The sequence below is a fragment of the Carlito syrichta genome, unplaced genomic scaffold (assembly GCF_000164805.1).
Source record: "Carlito syrichta isolate Samal-C Ts95f unplaced genomic scaffold, Tarsius_syrichta-2.0.1 Scaffold302911, whole genome shotgun sequence".
Lineage (NCBI taxonomy): Eukaryota > Metazoa > Chordata > Mammalia > Primates > Tarsiidae > Carlito > Carlito syrichta.
This window is the reverse complement of record NW_007247007.1, coordinates 120,238-139,469: the sequence shown is the minus strand read 5'-3', so window position 1 is coordinate 139,469 and position 19,232 is coordinate 120,238. Positions and strand designations below refer to the sequence as shown.

General features: G+C 48.5%; 1 protein-coding gene across 1 annotated transcript in view; it reads right to left on the bottom strand.

Annotated features, from left to right (window-relative positions):
* Positions 1-1,758: 1,758 nt before the first annotated feature.
* NUDCD3 (NudC domain containing 3) overlaps positions 1,759-19,232 on the bottom strand; it is a 106,065-nt gene continuing 88,591 nt past the window's right edge. The window contains exons 5-6 of the mRNA XM_008057237.1: positions 9,832-10,020; positions 1,759-4,180 (exon numbers count right to left, since the gene is read on the bottom strand). Of these exons, the coding sequence (XP_008055428.1) occupies positions 4,070-4,180; positions 9,832-10,020 (300 nt within the window). The 3' untranslated portion in view covers positions 1,759-4,069. The remainder of the gene's footprint in view (positions 4,181-9,831; positions 10,021-19,232) is intronic.

Here is a 19,232-nt window from a genome sequence, read left to right as displayed (position 1 = left end):
ACAACTGGCCCTGGACTTTGGTCTCATCACCCTCAAAGGTTCAGCAAGGGGCTGTGAGGGGCCAGCCAGGACTGGCCTGTATTCCATGGCACAAGGCTCTCTCTGTGTGCAGTGTAGGAACTGCTTGGGAACTCGATATGGAGGGATGGGTGACCCTGACACACAAGGGAGCTCAGTGATGTGGGGTTCCTCCCTCCGAAGACAAGGTTAGTCTGTTTGTCAGCAGCAAAAAATAAAACCAACAAAATAAGATAAAATGAACAAAACTGTATTCATGTGAGCTGGGGAGTCCCATGTTCTGGGGACACAGCACAGGTCTTCAGGACCCTGGGTCACATGGTGGCCTCTGACCACAGGGGAGGGAGCTTATCAAGAGCTGGCCAGGCTCTGGGCAGACAACTTTGCAGTTTCCATTCACAAAGTGTGCTATCCCGTCTCCCCCAGCTGAGCTGGCTGCCAGCTGGCCCAGCGGGAAGCAGATTTGAGGTGGGGGTGAGGTCTGTTTCCCAAGCACAGTGTTCTGGGCAGTGAGTTCTCCACGCAGCTGATGCCTCTTGGACACGTTTCCACACAAATCATGCTTGACTGTTCTCCCTCCTGCACTCTTCAGGGCAAAAAATAACCTATCAGAAAGTTCTGACTCCCCATGGCTGGTGAGGTTCCTGTCTGTTGTCTGACTGGAGTCTGGGGAGTGGGCATCTGAACCAGGCTGCTGCCCTGGGGAATATTCACTGGACACCAGGGTACTCGTATAGGCATGGTCAGAAAGTTGTTTCTAAGGTGGGTTATTTCTGGCCCTGGGAGTCTGCTTGGCGACTCCACTGATTAGCCTTTGAAATATCCTTTTTATTTTTTTTAGAGGCTGGGTCTTGCTCCTGTTACCCAGCCTGGACTGCACTGGTACAATTATAGCTCAATGTAGCCTAAACCCCTAGGCTTAAGCAATCCTCCTGCCTTAGCCTTTTGGTAACTGGGACTACAGGCATGTGCCACCATATCTGGTTTTTGTTTTGTTTTGTTTCTTTCGAGAGAGAGATGGGGCCGTGCTATATTGCCCAGGATGGTCTCAAACTCCTGTCTTTTAAGCAATCCTCCCGCCTGGCTTCCCAAAGCACTGGGATCACAAGTATGAGCCACTGCATCAGCCTGAAATATTCTTCATTTAGGCAAGAAATACTTCTCACAGCCTCAGGGTCCTAGCCCTTAAGACTGAGCAGGGTCAGAGGAGACAGGATGAGATCTCTGTGGAATGAGGGCGGGGGCAACAGAGAGGGAGAGCCTGAGATCTGACTGAGGAAGAAGCAGGTGGCTGGCCGCCTGGGCAGGCTCTGTGTCAGACAGTGGGTCATTTCCTGGTGGTAGCCCGTTTTGAGAGCTCAGCACAGGTAACAGCAGGTGTGCACCTGGAGACTGAGGGTCCGGGAGCCTGATGAGTAAAGGCAGCTCTCCAGTGGAATCACTCAGAATCCTGCACTCACCCTGAACTTTCAGGTAACAACAGAGTTCCAGGACCTGTTTGAAAGGATGTGAAGTGTATAGTTACATTCCTTTTTAAAAAATCCTGGTCAAAATCTTCTAGGATTTCTGAAAGCTGTGTGATGTCCTGCCCCAGGGCATTCAGACCAAATGGGAAACAATCCCTAAGAACTCTCCATGCTGGTGTTTGCTGTGTGCATGGGTCCAGGACCTCATGCTAGAATATGCAGGTAATGACCATACAAGAATTGTCTCAGCAGCAAATGTCAACACGCAGACCCAGACCGATTAAATACAGATTTATTGCAAACCAACACCGAGGAGCCAGAGCAGCTTTGCAGGCTGGACACCCCACTCTCCTGGGCCCCTAGACCAGGGGAATGAGTCACCCCGCTTTCCTCGGACCTCAGCTGGTGGGACTTAGTGGCCAAACTGCAGCTGTTGTGTCTAAAAAGAGAAAACAGATAGAGTGTGCCAGCTCTAGAGGCTGGGCCGGTCCAGGTTGGCGCATCGGGGCAGAGACAGCGGGGCTCACCAGGAGCGGGGAGTGCAGGGACAAGCTCTGCAAACACACCAAGCACCAGACACAGGGTAGCTACTCCTGCCACAGGGCCAACACCCAGCACTGCCCCCTCAGCTGCCCTCCTAGACACCAGTTTATTGTTTATTAAAGCCAGACAGGGAGGAGAAATGCAACACAAAATCAGGCAAAAAGAAGACAAGTCACCATGGAAGTGAATGACTCTCAAAGCCTCCCCACTTCATTGCTCCTGGAGGACTGTTCACAGGGTGGGGGCTGAAAGGGGGTCAACTCGGGGACTACAGGGAGAACAGGTGACACATACACCATGAGACCTCCTTTCATGAGGCAGCAAAGCTCTCGTGGGACAGCAGTGTGCAAATCCTGGAACCTTGATGGCAACTCCAGGAAAAAATGACAAAGGCTTTCTCAGGACCTCTCATAGGTAACAGAGTCATGGCTCCAGGACTTCCTCAGAAGGGCCTCACCAACTCAACAGACAACAGGACTCTCACATTCCAAAGGAGATCTGAGGGGCCCTCTACCCTCCCTTGACAATCAGAGCAACATGTCTGGATCCACAGAATATAACCCAGGGATACTTTCTCACAAGGGCTGTCAGTCACCAACCACCAACTCTCTCCTAGCCACCCCTACCCCAGGTGTTCACAGAGAGTGTGCATGGCCAGGGCTCTCTGTTCCCTGACTGTAGATTCCCTCAGCATCTGTGCTCCTTGATGCTCACTGGTCGTATATGACACCACGATGCAGAGACCTGCTGTTTGGCTTATTCATGCACTGAGCTTGATGGCCAGGCAAATGGACACTACTGGGTGGTGGTGGCACCACGTCCTTGGCGATCGGCACACAGACGGCCCCTTGAGTACACAGGGCACAGGCCCCTGAGATCCTGTCCCATGATTGGGTCTTCGCACCTCGGCTGGAGTCAGTCAGTAGCCACAGCTCTGGCCACAGACTCAGGGTTCCTGAGGTGGCGGCTGGTCCCTGGAGAACAGATGGGATGGGGCCATGAACTCTGGGGAGCGCAGTCCAGCACCTGACACAGAGGATGAGGACAGGGAAGTCTTTACTCTCTCTGGCTCAGTCACGGTGGGACAGTGTGCCTTCACTCCCCATGTAGAAATTCCTCCTCCCAGAAGCCCTTTAAGGCCAAGGCTGCAGGACCCATGGCTGACGTGCTCTGCTGATGAGCTGATGGACATACTGTGGTCTCCTCCTGAGGATGCCAGGTCTCCACTCCTGCCCACGCTTTGACACAGTACAACCAAAGGGAAGGTCTTATGGGGAGCCAAGCAGAGCATGCCATGCAGCGGTAGCCAGAAATCGTTCACTTCAACAAGAACCACAGCAAGGCAGCCATAATCAGAGGACAGAATCCCCATTGCATCTGGCCTGAGGCCAGAACCCATACTTGCCCCCAACATCTAGAACGTGCAAACAGGACTCCAGTTCCCACTGCTCTGTCTATGAGGCTGAGGCAGGCAGAGGACATTTACAAAGGGATGGGCAAGACTGCATGTGAATGTGCCCAATGAGAGGTCGAAGGGCAAGGAGTTTCCCAAAGCAGACCCAGGAACAGCTGCACAGCCATTCCATGCTCACCCTCATGCAAGCACTGAGCTCCATATACTACAACTTCAGTTTCACCCGAGAGCCCAATAGCCTCCATACCCCACCAGAAGAAAAGCAAGCAGAACAGCGTCAAAACAACAGCACACAGAGAGCAGGGAAGGAAAGAAATGCTGCCTGCAGTGGCTGGTTGCTGTGGAGACAAAAGCACGTGATCCCAGTTTGCTGGGCTGTCCCCTGCTGCATTTCAAACACCTTCACTCAGTGTCAGCCACCATGGCCACCACACAACAGCTGGCCCTGCACCTCTTCTCGAGCAGTCTGGAGATACAAGGTCAGGGTGAAAGGCCTGGTTCACCCTTGAAAGAAAGGATGGCTAGGGATGAACAGGGCGAGTGAGTCCCTGGAACGCAGGGAGCTGGGGGCAGCTGAGGACAAGCCCTCTGTGTCCCTGCTGGCGAAGGTTTCCTTTCCTTCCAGTCATTAAAATTGCACAGCCCCTGGGGAGATGTTGAACATGGCTGGGTCGAATCGCTGGCCTCGAAAGGGAGAGCCTTCAGCATCCCACCCCTTCTTCAGCATCTCATGGACTTTCTACAAACAGAAAATAGAGAGATTAAAAGAGATCACAAAGCACTGCATGCTTTCTCCCGGGGCAAACTCTGATTGCAGGCACAGTTTCTCTGCTTCCTCAGTGGTACTTGCCTGGCAAGTCAAACTGGCCAGAGGACCATAATGCCCTGAAGTAGCTTATGACCAGGGAGGCACTGGGTGACAGTCAATTTTTCTGCAAGACTGTGCTCCCTACGGACTGAATTTCTAACTCTCCATCTTCTGTCCCCAGCAAAGCACTGTCTGCACTTTATGGTTCATTTCCAGTCCCTTTTCCACCCGATCTCTGTCCAAATTCCAAACAGCCTATATGACCTACAGTCCCACCAGCTCTGACTAAGGTGTGAAGTGGGTGTTTCCCAGTCTCACTGGGCACTGACTAAGGTGTGCAGCCCCACTGGGGTCATAGAGAAGGTATCCCAGGCCCACTGGAGACATGACTAAGGTATGCAGAGGGGATGCCCAGTCCCCACTTCCCCAGGGAGGAAGTTCTTGGCATCAAGAACTGTATCAGACAATCCAGGGTTGACCCGGGATGTAATGCAGAGGAAGAGATCTCAGAATGTCCAACAGTGGACCCACTGCATTCTTGGAGACGCAAGAGTCAGTTGCCTGAGCTCTTCCCAACAGGTGACCATTCTGAAATGATTTAGCCTCCTCAGAAGCAGGCCCAAGCTAAGTGGTCATGGCCAGGGGATATCAGGAAGACTGTGCCCTTGAGGGAGGCACCTGCTAGTAGGCTCTCTTCCTCACAGCATCTCTGCATCACCCAGCTACTGTGATACCTGCAGTGCTGGGGACGATTTCTTTTCTGACCACAAGAAACAAAAGAGACCAGGGCCAGAGGTTACCGTACTAACGTGGCCCATGGTCCCTGTGATAGAAAGCCCTGCAGAATCGGCCAAGAAGACAGACACTTCTTCTCTGGTCACAAGGCTAACAGACTTGAGCAGCGTGGGTAATTCCTGGTGTCCGAAGAGGCTGCAGGACTCTCAGTACCACAGCATCTCCTTAAATAAAATACAACATTCCTGACAAGAAGGCTTTCTTTATCCTGCTTTTAAACTTAAGTGATATAGCAACAAGCTTATCAACGATACGTAATACATACTAGGGACTAATCAATATTACTTTCAACTTTTTACAGGCAACTCACATCAGAGACTTCAGAAAGATCATTCTGAGAACAAGGCACTGTTGTGGGAGCTGAGTGAGTGGCACATGCCAGTGGCTAGGGGTGCAGGAAAGGCTGCAAGAAACCCTCTTTGTGCAGCCCTGAAGGCCTGGCCTACACCTCTGCCCGCTGAAGGTATGAGGTTGGACAGTCCCAACCAAATGCAAGAAAGGATCCTTGGAGATGCAGCTGACCTCAGCAGGTGGCCACATGAGGCCTCTAAACCTTTAAACAGAGCCCAAGTCATGTGGAAGGCAAATGACAACTACAGAGTCCTGCAGCCACAACACTCTTATCCTGGGAGCCAGGTAGCTGGGTAGGGGGCCAACATAGGACGCTGAGAGTGCAAAGGGCAGATTACTGGATTTGATCTAACAATTGACCAGGTTACCACGGTCAGCGCTCAGACCTTTCTTGGGGCAAAGGTGGAGACCAGGCATTCTTGTGTGCCACCAAGTTCACTCTCATGACCAGAGATCATGCTAATGCTGGTATCTGCCTGTGTGACATCATGGTGTTAGGGTGAGCCTCACCAGGTTGGAGAGATCCTAGACACAGATACATCTGTAGACTGAGCAACGGCACCTGCACATTCCACATTCCCTTTCTAGGTGGGGGAATCCTGCTCAAAAGAAATTAAATTAGGGAAAAGATGAAGGGCATTAAATTTGTTGATTCTGGAAAAAGGTTATCTTATCTTACACCAAAGAATTTAAAACGATAAAAGTGTTATTATTTCAAAATAAAAACCCTTCAAAATACAGTGTCTGTGGCATTAGAAGCACAATTTGCAATCTTGGCAAATTTAGAAAATTCTGAGTTCACACCATAAATGGGCATCAACACCAGAGCACGCTGGTAACTGAGACTATGCCAATGTGCACAGCAGATGGAGGCTGACAGGAGAACCTGGCCCTGCCACCTCCTCTCTCCCTAGTGAGGCCTGGTGATCTCACTGAAGTGACCCTGACCATGCAATTTTCAGGAGGGTCCCTCTGTCTGTGAGGTATCTCTGATGACAGCTGAGTAAAATGTGGCTACTGCTACATGAGGCTACATAAGGGCACGGACCTACCTTTCTAGGTCTGTTTCTTCATTCAGTTAAAAAAAGCGGGGGAGGGGGGCTGTAGTCACTTAGTGATACCAAAGAATCTAAAACGATAAAAGTGTAGTCACTTCAAAATAAAAACGGTCCAAAATACAGTATCTGTGGCATTATAGTGTCTATCTGGAACCTCTGGGTGGTGAGCACCCCTGGGTGCTGAGGACCCTTCCCCAGGCCCCACCAAGCATAGAGATGTTGAGACTTCGGAATCAGCACCAGGCAAATGCTCAGATACCACTTGCCTCTGAGCCAGCACAGCCCTGAGAGGTAGGTTCATTCCTATCTGTAGCAGTGGGCCTGAGGGCTGGAGGATCCCTGGCCACTTCATAGCAGGTCAGCCTGGGCAAGGGGGTTACCCTGGGTCCTGCCCTTGTTCTACCAGCCCTGGACTCTTTCATGTCACTGAAGTTCTCCTAAATGCACCTCGCTCTGGGCAGGGACCGCATACTGCTTGGCCCAAGGGCAAGTCTACAACAGAATAGATTTAGACTCAAGACGCAGAGCTCTTAGCATCTCCAAGGTTCTTCTCTGGATCCTTCCTAACTGGGTCACTACCCAGCCCATGGGCTCCCCAGGGCTGGGTCACAAGCAGCTGTATGCCAGGCACAGGAAAAGCCCCCATGGCCTATCGTAAGGACCTTCTGCTCCATACTTGGCCTGTGTAGTGCCCCAGGGGCCAAGAAGACAGTTTCTCAGAGGATACCAAAAGGATGATCCCAATGCAATGCCCTCAAGCAGAGTGACAGGGCACAGAAGGGATGTTAGTTGCACCCTGGGATGCTGCATGTGTGCCAGCATGCATGTGTATACTACACACACAGTGTGTGGCGCTGCCATCTTTCACCACTTGAGGCTGGCATTGAGGATCTTGGTGGGGGCTTGAGGCCCAGAACTACCCTGGAAACTACCTCAGTTGGCCTAGAATGAACAGATCACCCTGTTACTGGTCCTGGGTAAGGGTCTGGGCAACAGCCACCAGAATGAGGAGCCCTCAGGTCTCTAAGAATGGAGAGACAAGAGCAGCCACTTCCTGGGGAGGATTATCAACGAGACTACAAAGCAAGGCTGAAATATGAAATAGCCTTTGGAGAAGGTAAGATTAAATTGGCTGGAATCCTAATGCCATGAGGCAAATCTATGTCCTCCTCACCCATGTGCCCCAGAGGATGGCGAGACTAGGCAATGTCAGAGAGTGCCAGCATAGAATGCAAAGAACACGGGAAAGTGAGAGGAAGGTCAAGGAGGGGGAAGGATATAAGAGAGGGAAAAGGGAAGTAGGAGGAAAGGAGGGGAGGGTGGGGGCAAGAATAGTGAGAAGAGGGAAGAGCCCATGGATTCTGACACCCCATGCATGTCCTGGCACTACTGGCAACTCCTATGTTTTAGACTTGCAGGTTCTGTAAATTCTGTTCAGAGAATTTGAGGATGTAGAAATAAAAACAGCTATAGAATATTCTAGCTTCTTCATATCTACAGAAAACTTTACTGAAGCCTTGACGAAATGCATAAATACAGCTCAAACCACAATAAATTTTATCATTTCTCAATAATAAAGATTCAGTGTCGGCATCTAGGGAAGATGCAAGGAACCACTTTCCCTCAGTCCCTCCATCCTGTAGCACAAAAAGATGCTTCCAAGGAGTACTCGGTAAGACTTCCTTCTAACCCACCCAGGACAATGAGTATCTGCATCGTGTTCTCTGGTCAAAACAGACTCTCTCCCCCAAGGGTTAACTCATGAATACATCTTGAACCCTCTGTGGACACACCACTGAACCTGGACATAGGGTGGGCAGGCCCCTCATATTCCCATCCCTATCCCCAACTGCTGCCACAAGAAGCCTCAACCATAGGGCAAAGGTTCAAAGACCAGCTTTTTGACTGGTGGTCTCAGGCAAATGCAGCATAACCAAACTGAACCTTGATCAGGCAGGTCTGTCTAAGCAGTTGAGCTGAGCTGAGCGAGCACTGCAGTAGTGCTGAGGCCACTGTGATCTCTGTACAGACTCTGGTTAAGCAGAGATGTCCTTAAACCTCACCCTGGGTAGAAGAGGGGACCAAGCCAAGAGGAACATTCTCTCCCTTAGAGATGCGGGCCAGAGTAGTCAGAGCTAGGAGTACAGAAAGGTCTGAAATCAGATCAGAGCACCTCTGCTACTTGGGTGACTGGGACCCTGAACACATTGTGTGACCTCAAAAAAACCCTCTGTATTGTGAAAAACAGACGGTCTTTTTAGAGGTACTGTGTGGGACCCACAGTCTAGTCAACTACCTAGATGTAGTAGGTACTCACTATATGCCCCTGGTATGGTGAGGATAGCTGAGGGGCGGATGCCAGTACTTCCCTCCAAGGGCTGCCCGACCTTGTAGGAGAAGGATGGGCTTGACTGTGTTAGCAGGCAAGCGTGGACACACAGTGGTGGGCTTGCAGAACCACCAACGGTGCATGAGCTGCATGGAAGCCAAGACGGGGACAATTCAGATAAACCATAAGATAAGGTTCCTCCAAGAGACAAACAAGAAGACAGGCAAGTCTGAGTGGCTTTCTCAGGTGTGTGTGTGTGGGCGGGGAGTATCTGTGTCTGTGGAACAAAAATAAGGAGACTGGCTCGTCCCTAGAAGCTGACCTTTCCCCATCAACTTGAGGCTGCACTTGGTCCACGTGCCCTGCCATGCTGCAGCCCAAACCCATGTGCTGCGTATATGGGACACAGGAAGTTAAAAATAATCTAAGGAAAGCAACCCTTTCTTCCCTAAATAGCTACTCTTGGGATTATTAAAATAGGAATAAAGAATGTATATATCCAATTAATCATTCTCTTTGCCACAGGCAGACTCTGTACTGGGCACTAAGCTGGTTAAACATGAACCTTCTTTCCACTCCCTACCCTGCTGCCAACCTCACAAAGCCCTTACACACAGACCTCCAACAGTTGGAGCCCTTACACACAGGCATCCGACATCCAGAAACTGGCCCTGCAGCCTGACTCCCTCCTGTCCTCCACCGAGGGTCTCACTAAGAGACTCTTAAAGGAAGGAGTTATGTGTGGATGAGGCAAAAACATGAAGGTCATCAACACACTCAATGTTACCAGGCTCTGGTGCAGGTGGGGTACATCTCACAACACCCTTTGAGGTCCTGCTACCTGGGCTCCTGGCCGAGGTGTGAAAACGTGGCTGAAAGACCAGAGTGCACCTGTCCTCGGGTCTCCTGCTGGACATGGCAGGGCAGCAAGTCACACATCCCTTTCCTCCCCACCAGCATCGCCAACCCCTCTGCCACTAGTCAGCCTTGTCACCAGCACAACGAGGGCCCAAAAAGCAGGCTTCTCAGGAGGCCTGCCGTGCTCGTACCAGCTCATGGCTCTGCGGCTTGCCCTGAAGCTTCTGGTGGTAGTCGAAGGTGAGCCTGTCCAGAACCGCCTGCTCCTCCTCATCCACAGTGGCCATGGAACGCTCTTTGTTGATCTTGTCGATGTCTATGGGCTCCTCTCCCTCCAGGATGGCATTCCACCAATACTCGCCCACCTTGCTCAGGTTCACCTGGGGACAAGGAGGAAAGAGACCCGAGTCAGGGTCTGGAGACACAGCAGAGCTTGCCAAGGGACAAGCATCCAGGACCAGTGACAGAACAGAACCTGCTAAAGGATGGACACTCAGGACAATTTCAAGACCAACTATACAAAGGGGAGTGGTAGACTGGAATATGTTCCAGAACCCTCTGAGCCTAAGAACACATTTGCTGCCTATGCTAACACAAGCTGGGAGAGGGGGGAATGACACCTAAGGGGATTGACATTCTGGGAGATGCCTTTGTCCTTCTTCACCAGGTCCTCAATTCTCAAGGCAGTGCCTATTCCATGTGCTCACCTTGTCCATTATCACTGAGAGGATGTTTTCCAAGACCCCTGAGGCACCCTCTGCACTACGATTGATCCCAGGCCATCCCAGCCTGTCCCTAAGCAGCCATGGAAGGCCCCACCTAGCTAGCTTGTCAATCACCTCGCTCTTCAATGATCTTCCTTGCTTCTAAGAGCAACACCCAGTGTCCTGCCACATTGGGGGAGAAGCTGGGACCTGCAAGGCCAAGGACTCAACCTGATCCATGGCAGAATCTCCCAGGGACCCTTCACCCTCGGACAGGGCACTCTAGTGCCCCACCCCCACTTCTTCCCTGGGGCCAGCTTTGTGGTATGAAGTGTCCCCCAGCCCCAATCTTTAACTTCTAGTGGCTTAGGAAAGAGCCACCATCAAGAGCTGACCCCAAACCTGGTCCAGGCTGTTTGGGCACCTCTGCAGAGATGGCATAGACCATCCTTGGTCAAGGGAGCAGTATGCACCCACTCATGATACAGTCCTCAGTGTTGGGGTCTGGGAGATTCATGTCATTACTACAAAAACTCAAAGTCAAGTAAAAGTGCAGTGTCGGAGCAAACATGAGGGACACTGCCTTAAACTGAAGCCCAACTGCTCCTGGCTGCTTGGCCTGTTGCAGGGACACAGAGGAGGGTCCAGGCTTCACCATACCCAGTGATCAGTGGTCACAGAGACACAGAGAGTGAGGACACTGACTATATCCTCTGTGGTCAGTAGATGGGTTCACCAGGAATTTCTTACCAGAGTGGCCAAGAAGCTAGAGTGGGTTTTCCCACCTTGTCCTACAACTGTCCACTCTCTAATGGGATGAAACCACTATGTTATTTACAGAAAGGGGGGGAAAGTGTCAAAGGACCAGTAAGTGAGAGCAGCTCCCACCCACAGAGGCACAGCCACCAGGGGACCTACTGACCAGAGGGGTGAAACATGCCAGGTCACACTTGGGGTAACTGTGATACCCAGGAAGCCACAGTGAGTCCACTGGATACAATGTGCCCCCAGAGGGAGCACTGAAGTCTCATCAGTGTTTGTGGGCTTGAGAGAGCAGCATCCTAACAGTCACCTTCTACTTCCCCACCTTCAAGCCCCTGCTACCAAACCCACTGACGCCACAGACCATACTCAGTGCCTGACCCTGCAGAGTCCAAGGGTCAGTCCCAAGAATGCGTTCTACCAGTGAAAGGGGTGGCACTGATAAGGTGGAAACGGCACACAATGGAGAATTTTCGGAACTGGGAAAAGCAAGACAAACACCTTCAATCGTGATCTGACGCTGGCATCTCAGAAATCTGACAAGTCGGTCCTGGTGCAGACAAGGAGAATAGGGGAAAGAAGGCTCCCCATCTCCACATCAGCTTTACCCAGTAAGTGGTGCTGCTCTGCCAGTGTCCAATTTAAATTTAGGATGAATCTTTCACTCCCAGATACTGTGCTAAGCTGGCTTGTTGTTGGCTTTACAGTTTGTGCAGGGGGACCTGCCTTAGAGACCTCAGTGCTGAGAAAACATCATCCTATCTTTACCAAGCTGATGTGATGAAAACCCTCCAAGATGGAACTACACTGTTTTCTCTATTCCAGGAAAGACGTAAGAAGAACCCAGAGAACTGTAAACTTCTGGAAAAAGACCCTTTAAGTTTTTACTTTTATCTTCATCAATAATTATAATTAAGAACTATGTAACTCATATTACTAGAACTCACAAGTCCTGTAAAATACATACGCATTATCTGTATTTAGAAATAAGGACAAATCCTCAGAAATCAGGGCCCTTCTCAAAGCAAAGAAGCAGGGCAGAGTCAAGCTCAGGCTTACAGCTCACTGACAGCACTGCAGGGTCACGGGTTGATACAAACACCATCCAGAGGTCTCTGCTGTTGCTCTCAGGCCTTTCCAGGTTCACACATGCCCAGACTTGAAGGCTGCATAGGCACAGTAGGAGATGGACCTGAAGACAATGAGCCACCTGCCTGGCAGGAGAATGGGGGCTTGCCCCCCAAATCTTGTGTGTCTATACTTGTACTCTGCAAACTCAAGAAAAGTCAAGATGAGTCCTACACTATTTTTTTTTTTATTGTTTGCAAAGCCTACAGTTAACATCATACTATATTTTTTCATTAGAAATATTTACTCTGTACTTAGATTTTATAATATTTACAATTTATTTATTTTGAGTTGGAGTCTCACTCTGTCACCCAGACTGGAGTGCAGTGGCTGCTCCCGGCCACCGCAGCCTCGACCTGCTGGGCTCCAGTGATCCTTCCGCCTCAGCCTTCCAAGCAGCTGGAACTACAGGCGTGTGCTACCACACCCGGCTAATTTTTTTGATTTATTGTAGAGATGAAGTCTCACCAAGTTGCCCAGGCGGGTCTCGAACCCGCGGACTCCGGCAATTCACTCACCTCGGCCTCCCAAAGCGCGAGATTACAGGCTGAGTCATTGAGCCCGGCCATATTTACAATTTAAACAGTAGATTCACATGCCCAAGTTGTTCCAAAAGTATGTAAGAGTTTTCCAACAACTAAATCAAGTAGGTTTTAAAATTTTAAGAAAATTTCAGTTTCTCAGTTGCATGAGCCACATGTCAAGTGCTCACTCAGCTGCCACATGCTAGTGGGTATTGTGCTGGGCAGTGCAGCTTTACAAGATGGCCAGTCTCGCTCACAGACACCACCCACGTGTATTTTAGTAGAAGATGTGAGTCCATTTTGTTTAAAAAATATTTTTTAATTGAGGTGAAATTCACATAACAAAATGTGCCAATCAAAAGTGAATTAACTGGCATGTAGTACATTCACAAAAGGCATGCGATTATCACCTCTATCTAGTTCCAAAGCATTTTCATCACCCCAAAAGAAGCACCATATCCATCAGCAGTCAGTTCCCATTTTGCCCTAATCCTTCCCCTTACCACCCCAGCCCAGCCCCTGGCAACTACTGAAGATTTTACCTCTACAGAGTTACCTGTTCTGGACATTTCACACAAATAGAATCACACAGTATTTGTCTTTCTGTGTCTGGCTTATTTCACTTAGCGTACCATCCTCACTGTTCATTGATGTTGTATAGCATGAATCAGAACTTCATTCCTATGGTTGAATGATATTCCATTATATGGCTATACCACATTTTATTTATCCACTCATTTATTGATGAGCATTCACAATGTCTCCAAGTTTTGGCTTAATGCTGCTATGAACATTCATGTACAAATATCTGTATGAGTCCCTGCTTTCAATTCTTCTGGGTATTCACTTAGAAGTGAAATTGCAGGGTCAAATGGTGATCTATAATTAACTTTTTGAGGAAATGCCACATTGTTTCCATAGCAGATGCACCACTTTACATTCCCACCAGCAATGTACAAGGATTCCAATTTCTCCATATCCTGGCTGACATTTGATATTTTCTGTTATTTGACTACAGCCATCCTCATGGGTGTGGTTAGCCCACTGGTCCTTTATCCTGGCCACATGTAAACAGGCCTGCCACCTCTGCCAGCCAACCCCTGTCGAGTTTCCACCTCTTATTGCTGTAACGGCAACAATGAGGCAGCAGACAGGACCCGAGGTATTGTCTGTGAAGGTTCTTGTGACCTCTCTGAAAGTCCAAAGTCTCATCTGCAAAATTTTAGTACCTTAGTGCCCTTAGAATGTCTTCTACTACTCTATTTTCTAAGGATGAGCATACTAGTAAAAATAAGATTAATATTATGAATGTAGTTAATATAAACGGGCATTCTCACATTGTTCTTGACTTGCCGGGCATCCTCTCCACACCTGCTCCTTTAAAGAGTCCCATCTCTCACTCTGGGCCTGTAAGCGCCATCCATCCTTTTGTCCTTCCCAAACTCCAGATTTGTTTTTAATGGTCTCATAGCCCATACACTTTTGAGCTGACAACTTTCTTTATGCTCTGAATGTTCTCACATTCTATGGTTTAATTTATAACTGTTTCTGCTGTTTTTTTCCCCATAATTAACCACTTTCCTTGGAGTAATACTTCAGGAGGCCTCAGATTCGACTTCAAGTACTTAACCTTCAAAACCACTGAATGGTACAGAACACATCAGACTTGCAGGGCCGTCACATGACACTTGGTGCAGAATGCAGTGCCAGAAGTACACAGGTAAAATGTGCCTGAGATGAAGTTTAAAGGCCCTTCTCTAAAAATAACACCTGTGATAAAGTAGTCTAATGACTTAATATTTGCTTTTATTTTTATTTCAACATTTTGTTATTTTTTAAAAGTCAGTTTAGTGGAAATAGTTTGCACATAGTAAAATTCACCCTTTTGAGGTTACATTTCCATGAGCTGTTGTTATAATCAACCCATATGTCAGAAGTCCCATTCCCCTCTGTAGTAGTCCCCTAAGCCTATGAGGCTCATTTAGTGTGTCCGGAAAGTCACATACATGAAATTGAACAGCACACAGCTGTGTGTCTGTTTCCATCTCTGACACCTGACCATGCTGGGTTCCATGACACAGGCAGAACACATGCTGTGTTCCACCACCTGCTCATGGGATGTGTGGGCACTTCCAGGATTCAGCAATTAGGTACACAGTTGCTATAAAGATCCACATGATTTTACCCCTCCCTGGTAAATACTCAGTAGTATGTGTGTTGAGTCCTATGGTAAAAGTTGCTGTCCAGACTGATTGCTCCACCGTATCCCCACCAGTAGCATAGGAGACCCTCAGGCGCCCCTACTCATCTAGCACTTGGTGCTGTCTACCTTTTTAGCAGTCATTCTAATGGATGTCAAGGGACACCTCATCATAGTTTTGACTTGTATTCCTCTAACGACTCATGATGTTGAGCTTCTTATGTGATTAGCAATCTCATTTTAAAAACTGTTTTATTTGAAAATAATTTTAAACCTAAAGTTGCTAGAGTAAGACAAGTACAAAGACACCCATACAGGTGCTGAGCAGCTGTGTGACTGCACACAACCCTCTCACTCTGTATGTGTAATATACAATACCCCCACCACAACCTACCCCCTGCGGTGTGGCATGATCCCATCTCTCCCACAAAGGCTGGAAAATGCTGACTCTCTAGCTCCAGTTCCTCCACACCGAATAGTGGCTGAGGCATCTTATTGAAGCCAGCACCTTCTCCTCTGAATGAAGTTATTTTTCTATTTGCTGTCAGTACTGACTCTTGGATTACTGGCCTCTCAATGACTTATAAGCTGTTTCCATGCTGAATTATGTTGATGTCAGATGGTCCCAGACAAGGCTGGTGGAGGTCACTGAGACCTTGTGGTGGCCCATCATTTCCCTGGCATACTCTCATGTTCCAGCGTAACAAGATGCTCCAGGTTCCTCTTTCATCTACTGGGCCTACTTTATCTGAGGGACCCCAGACTGCAGGCTGAACAGTGTTCCCAAAATGTCCTCACAGAAACTTCAACCTCAACGTGAATAAACTTACCTCAGCATCCCCCAATCTGTGCCGATGACTCACCAGCATTTATATCCCTTTCCTTCCTTAGTAACGGAACCTCATTTCTATTCAGGGAAGCAATGTGCCCAGTGAGGACAACTTTACTCCTTGCAGCTGCCCGTGTGATCAAGTTTGGGCCAATGAGACTTATGGGAATGTTGTGGTACGTTCCTTACAGGAAGGCACCTCTGAACGAGGGCAGATACTGAGGTGAGACGACGGTGTGTGGTGGAGGTCCCGGGTGCCTGCCTGTCCAGCACCTGCTGCCAGGGGAATGTGGAGCACACGAGGGGAGCGCCTACTTCTCAGGACACACCACAAATTAGCACTATTATGAGCAATCTCCTGGTTTTTAACGTTGTCAACTATTTTTTTTTGAGCTTAAGAATTAGAAACAAAATGAAGATACTGTATTGACCAGACAGGACCCAGTCGTGGTCTGGACATGGATGGAAGGCTCCATGGAGTGGGAACAACAAAGTAATGCTGAGTTGTATTCTCTCTCTCCTACTACTACACGGGAGGAGGGAACACAGCATCTCATGCACAAAGAAGCACCTTCAGCCAGCTCTGCTCAGCACATTCCTTCTCCTCTGGCTGGAATGGGCGCCTCGGGCTATGCCGTCTTCTAGAGAATCCCCAAGCTTTAGCTCTTCCCCACTGGAATCAATAAAGGATTTTGATCCCCCCTGAAAAATACTGAGGGCTCTCCCTAGAGACATCGTTTGCAATGAAGGCTTGAGGGCTCACATTTTATTCCACATACTAATATCCACGCTTTGGGCTCTTGCCAAAATGCTAAAGTAATTTAATCTGTGGTTTCCACTCCAAATTTATGACGTATGTTAAGTAATCCATAGGACAGCCTCATGGGGCCAGAAAAGGTTGCCAGGACTCAGGAAGGAGTCTCACCAATGAAAAAAGTAGACAATAAACCATTCATCCTCACTTCATCTTCACAAATGTTCCAACAAGAACAAATGGAGGTATCCAGATAAACTAGCAAAGATATATGAAAATGAAAAGTCCACTGTTGGTGGGGACGTAGGAATACAGGTGCTTGCATCATTAGCAACACTCCAGAAACAATGCATCCTCCAGAGAGAACCACTGCACACAGCATGGACTGCATTTATCCTGGAGTTCCACTAGTGAGAAATAATAATCTAAATTTGAGGGGTGGCGAGGTGGATGCTGCTTGTATAAAAACATTCATAGGGCTCAAAAATCACAAACAAATACACTACAAAGAGTTTTAAAGCCTTAGCTTCAAGGTCTAGTTTCTCAGAGAATACTCTAGAGCTGTTTCATCGATTTTGAATGACTGTGTGTGTGTCATGTCAGTACATGAAGTGGTGTATGTAGGACGGCATCCACTTCACATACAGCTACAACAACCATCTCAAACACAGCTGTGTCCAAGAGCCCCTGCAACATAATGCAGCCCCGCCTGCCTGCAGCCGCCCACGGCGGCATGGAGGGCAGCCTGTCAGCTCCCCCACTGCAGGAAGAAATGAGGACAACGCGCAAGCCAAATGCCTAGCTTCTGGGACTGAACAAGGCATCGGGAAAAGGAGCTGGTGCTGTTGCCACGGCTGATTTTACATCTCCGTAACCAAGAAAGGAGCCTGCTTGAGTCAAGAAGTCTCATTTAGCATTCTGAAGTGTGGGAGGGAGGAGGGAGGGAAGCAAGAACTGTCATACGGTTTTAGCAGCCACCCCTGCCTGCCCTGGCTGGCTGATGTGGGATCCACAGCACAGGGAGGAGTAGGCTGCATGAAAGGCGGCTGGGAAGTGAGGGGCATGTCTGCACTGCCTGCTGGGAGGTCAGAAGGTCAGAGCCATAACCAAGGAGTCCGGGAGTGGTGGCAGCAGCACAGCTCCGGATGCCATTCCTTTCCATCCTTCATGTCTCATGCAGCTTCACAGCAGTACGGCGATGGGAGCCCTACACTAGTGTCCTGGGACTGCTCTAACAAAGAACCATGGACCAGTGGATGGCTTAAAGCAACACGCATTCAGTAGGCCAGTTCTATAGGCCAGAACTCTGAAAATAAGGTATTAGCAAGGCCATGCTCCTGTGGTGGCTCTGGGGGAGGATGCTTCCCACCATTTCCAGCTTCTGTTTGCTCCAGATGTTTCTGGGCTTGAGTCTACTCTCTGTCCCATCTTCATGTGGCCTTCTCTCCTCTGTGTCGATCTGTGTCTTTTCCTCTTCTGTCTCTTACAAGGGCAGTTATCACTGGATTTAGGGTCCAAAGGGATAATCCAGGATGATTTCATTGTGAGATCCTTAACTTAGTGACATCTGCAAAGACCCCTTTTTTAAAATAAGGCCACATTCACAGAACATATTCTGATGCCCTTTAGAGCAAAATCCTCAACATACTTTTCTTAACTATCCTCAGCACCTGCACAGGCTTGTGCATTTAATGATACCAACAAACATTTGGAGATCGAGAATAGGTTGCTTGAAGGATAAGAAATGGAAGTCCAGCAAGGGTAAAGTGATGACTCAAACCCAGGCAGCTGGCTGACAGAGACTGCAACCCAAAGGTAGGCCTCACGATTCATTTATGGCCCCTCTCTGCATCCATATGCTCAACGGAAGCAGTGTGCCAGGTTCCACACAGTAGACTCAGTGCAGCAAGGGGAAGGCAAACAGGACCCTTCATGAATCAAAGCAATCTACTCATTGGTTTATATTATCTCAGCTATGTGATCAGAAGGAAAGATATGGCCCCAAAAGGTCACAAATAAGTAATTAAATCAAGAAAACATCCCCCTTCGCAGCTATAAATAGCAATGTTTCTATGATATGCTACATGTTACTGCACTGGAGGCTGCGTGGTAAAGAGTAGGGTGAAGGCAGGAAGTGACCCACAAAGGAGCATGAAGGGAAGAGGATTACGATGCTTTCCATTACCTTTCTTTATTTGGGCGCTTTACAAGGCACCTCACACAGAGCCTGGCCCAAAGAACATGTTCAATGAATGGTGGCCATTATTAAAAGGTATTCATGCTTTGGTCACTAGCCATGTCTCTATCTCACTTATATTTGTACATACAAGTATACAAATATTCATGAAGAAGTCAACAAAAACTCTTAAGAGGTGAGCTATATAGTAATAATCACACATTTATAGAAATAGTGTAAAGTGGAGCCAGCCACAGAATGGGAAAAAAAACTTGCCAACTGCATATCTGACAAAGGCCTAATATCCAGGATCTACAAGGAACTCAAGCGTGCCAAAAAAACAAACAGCCCCATCAAAAAGTGGGCAAAAGACAAGAATAGACACTTCTCAAAAGAAGACATATGAGTCTCCAACAGATGCACAAAAAAATGTTCAGCCTCACTAATCATCAGAAAAATGCAAATCAAAACCACACTGAGATACCACCTAACTCCAGTAAGACTAGCCATCATTA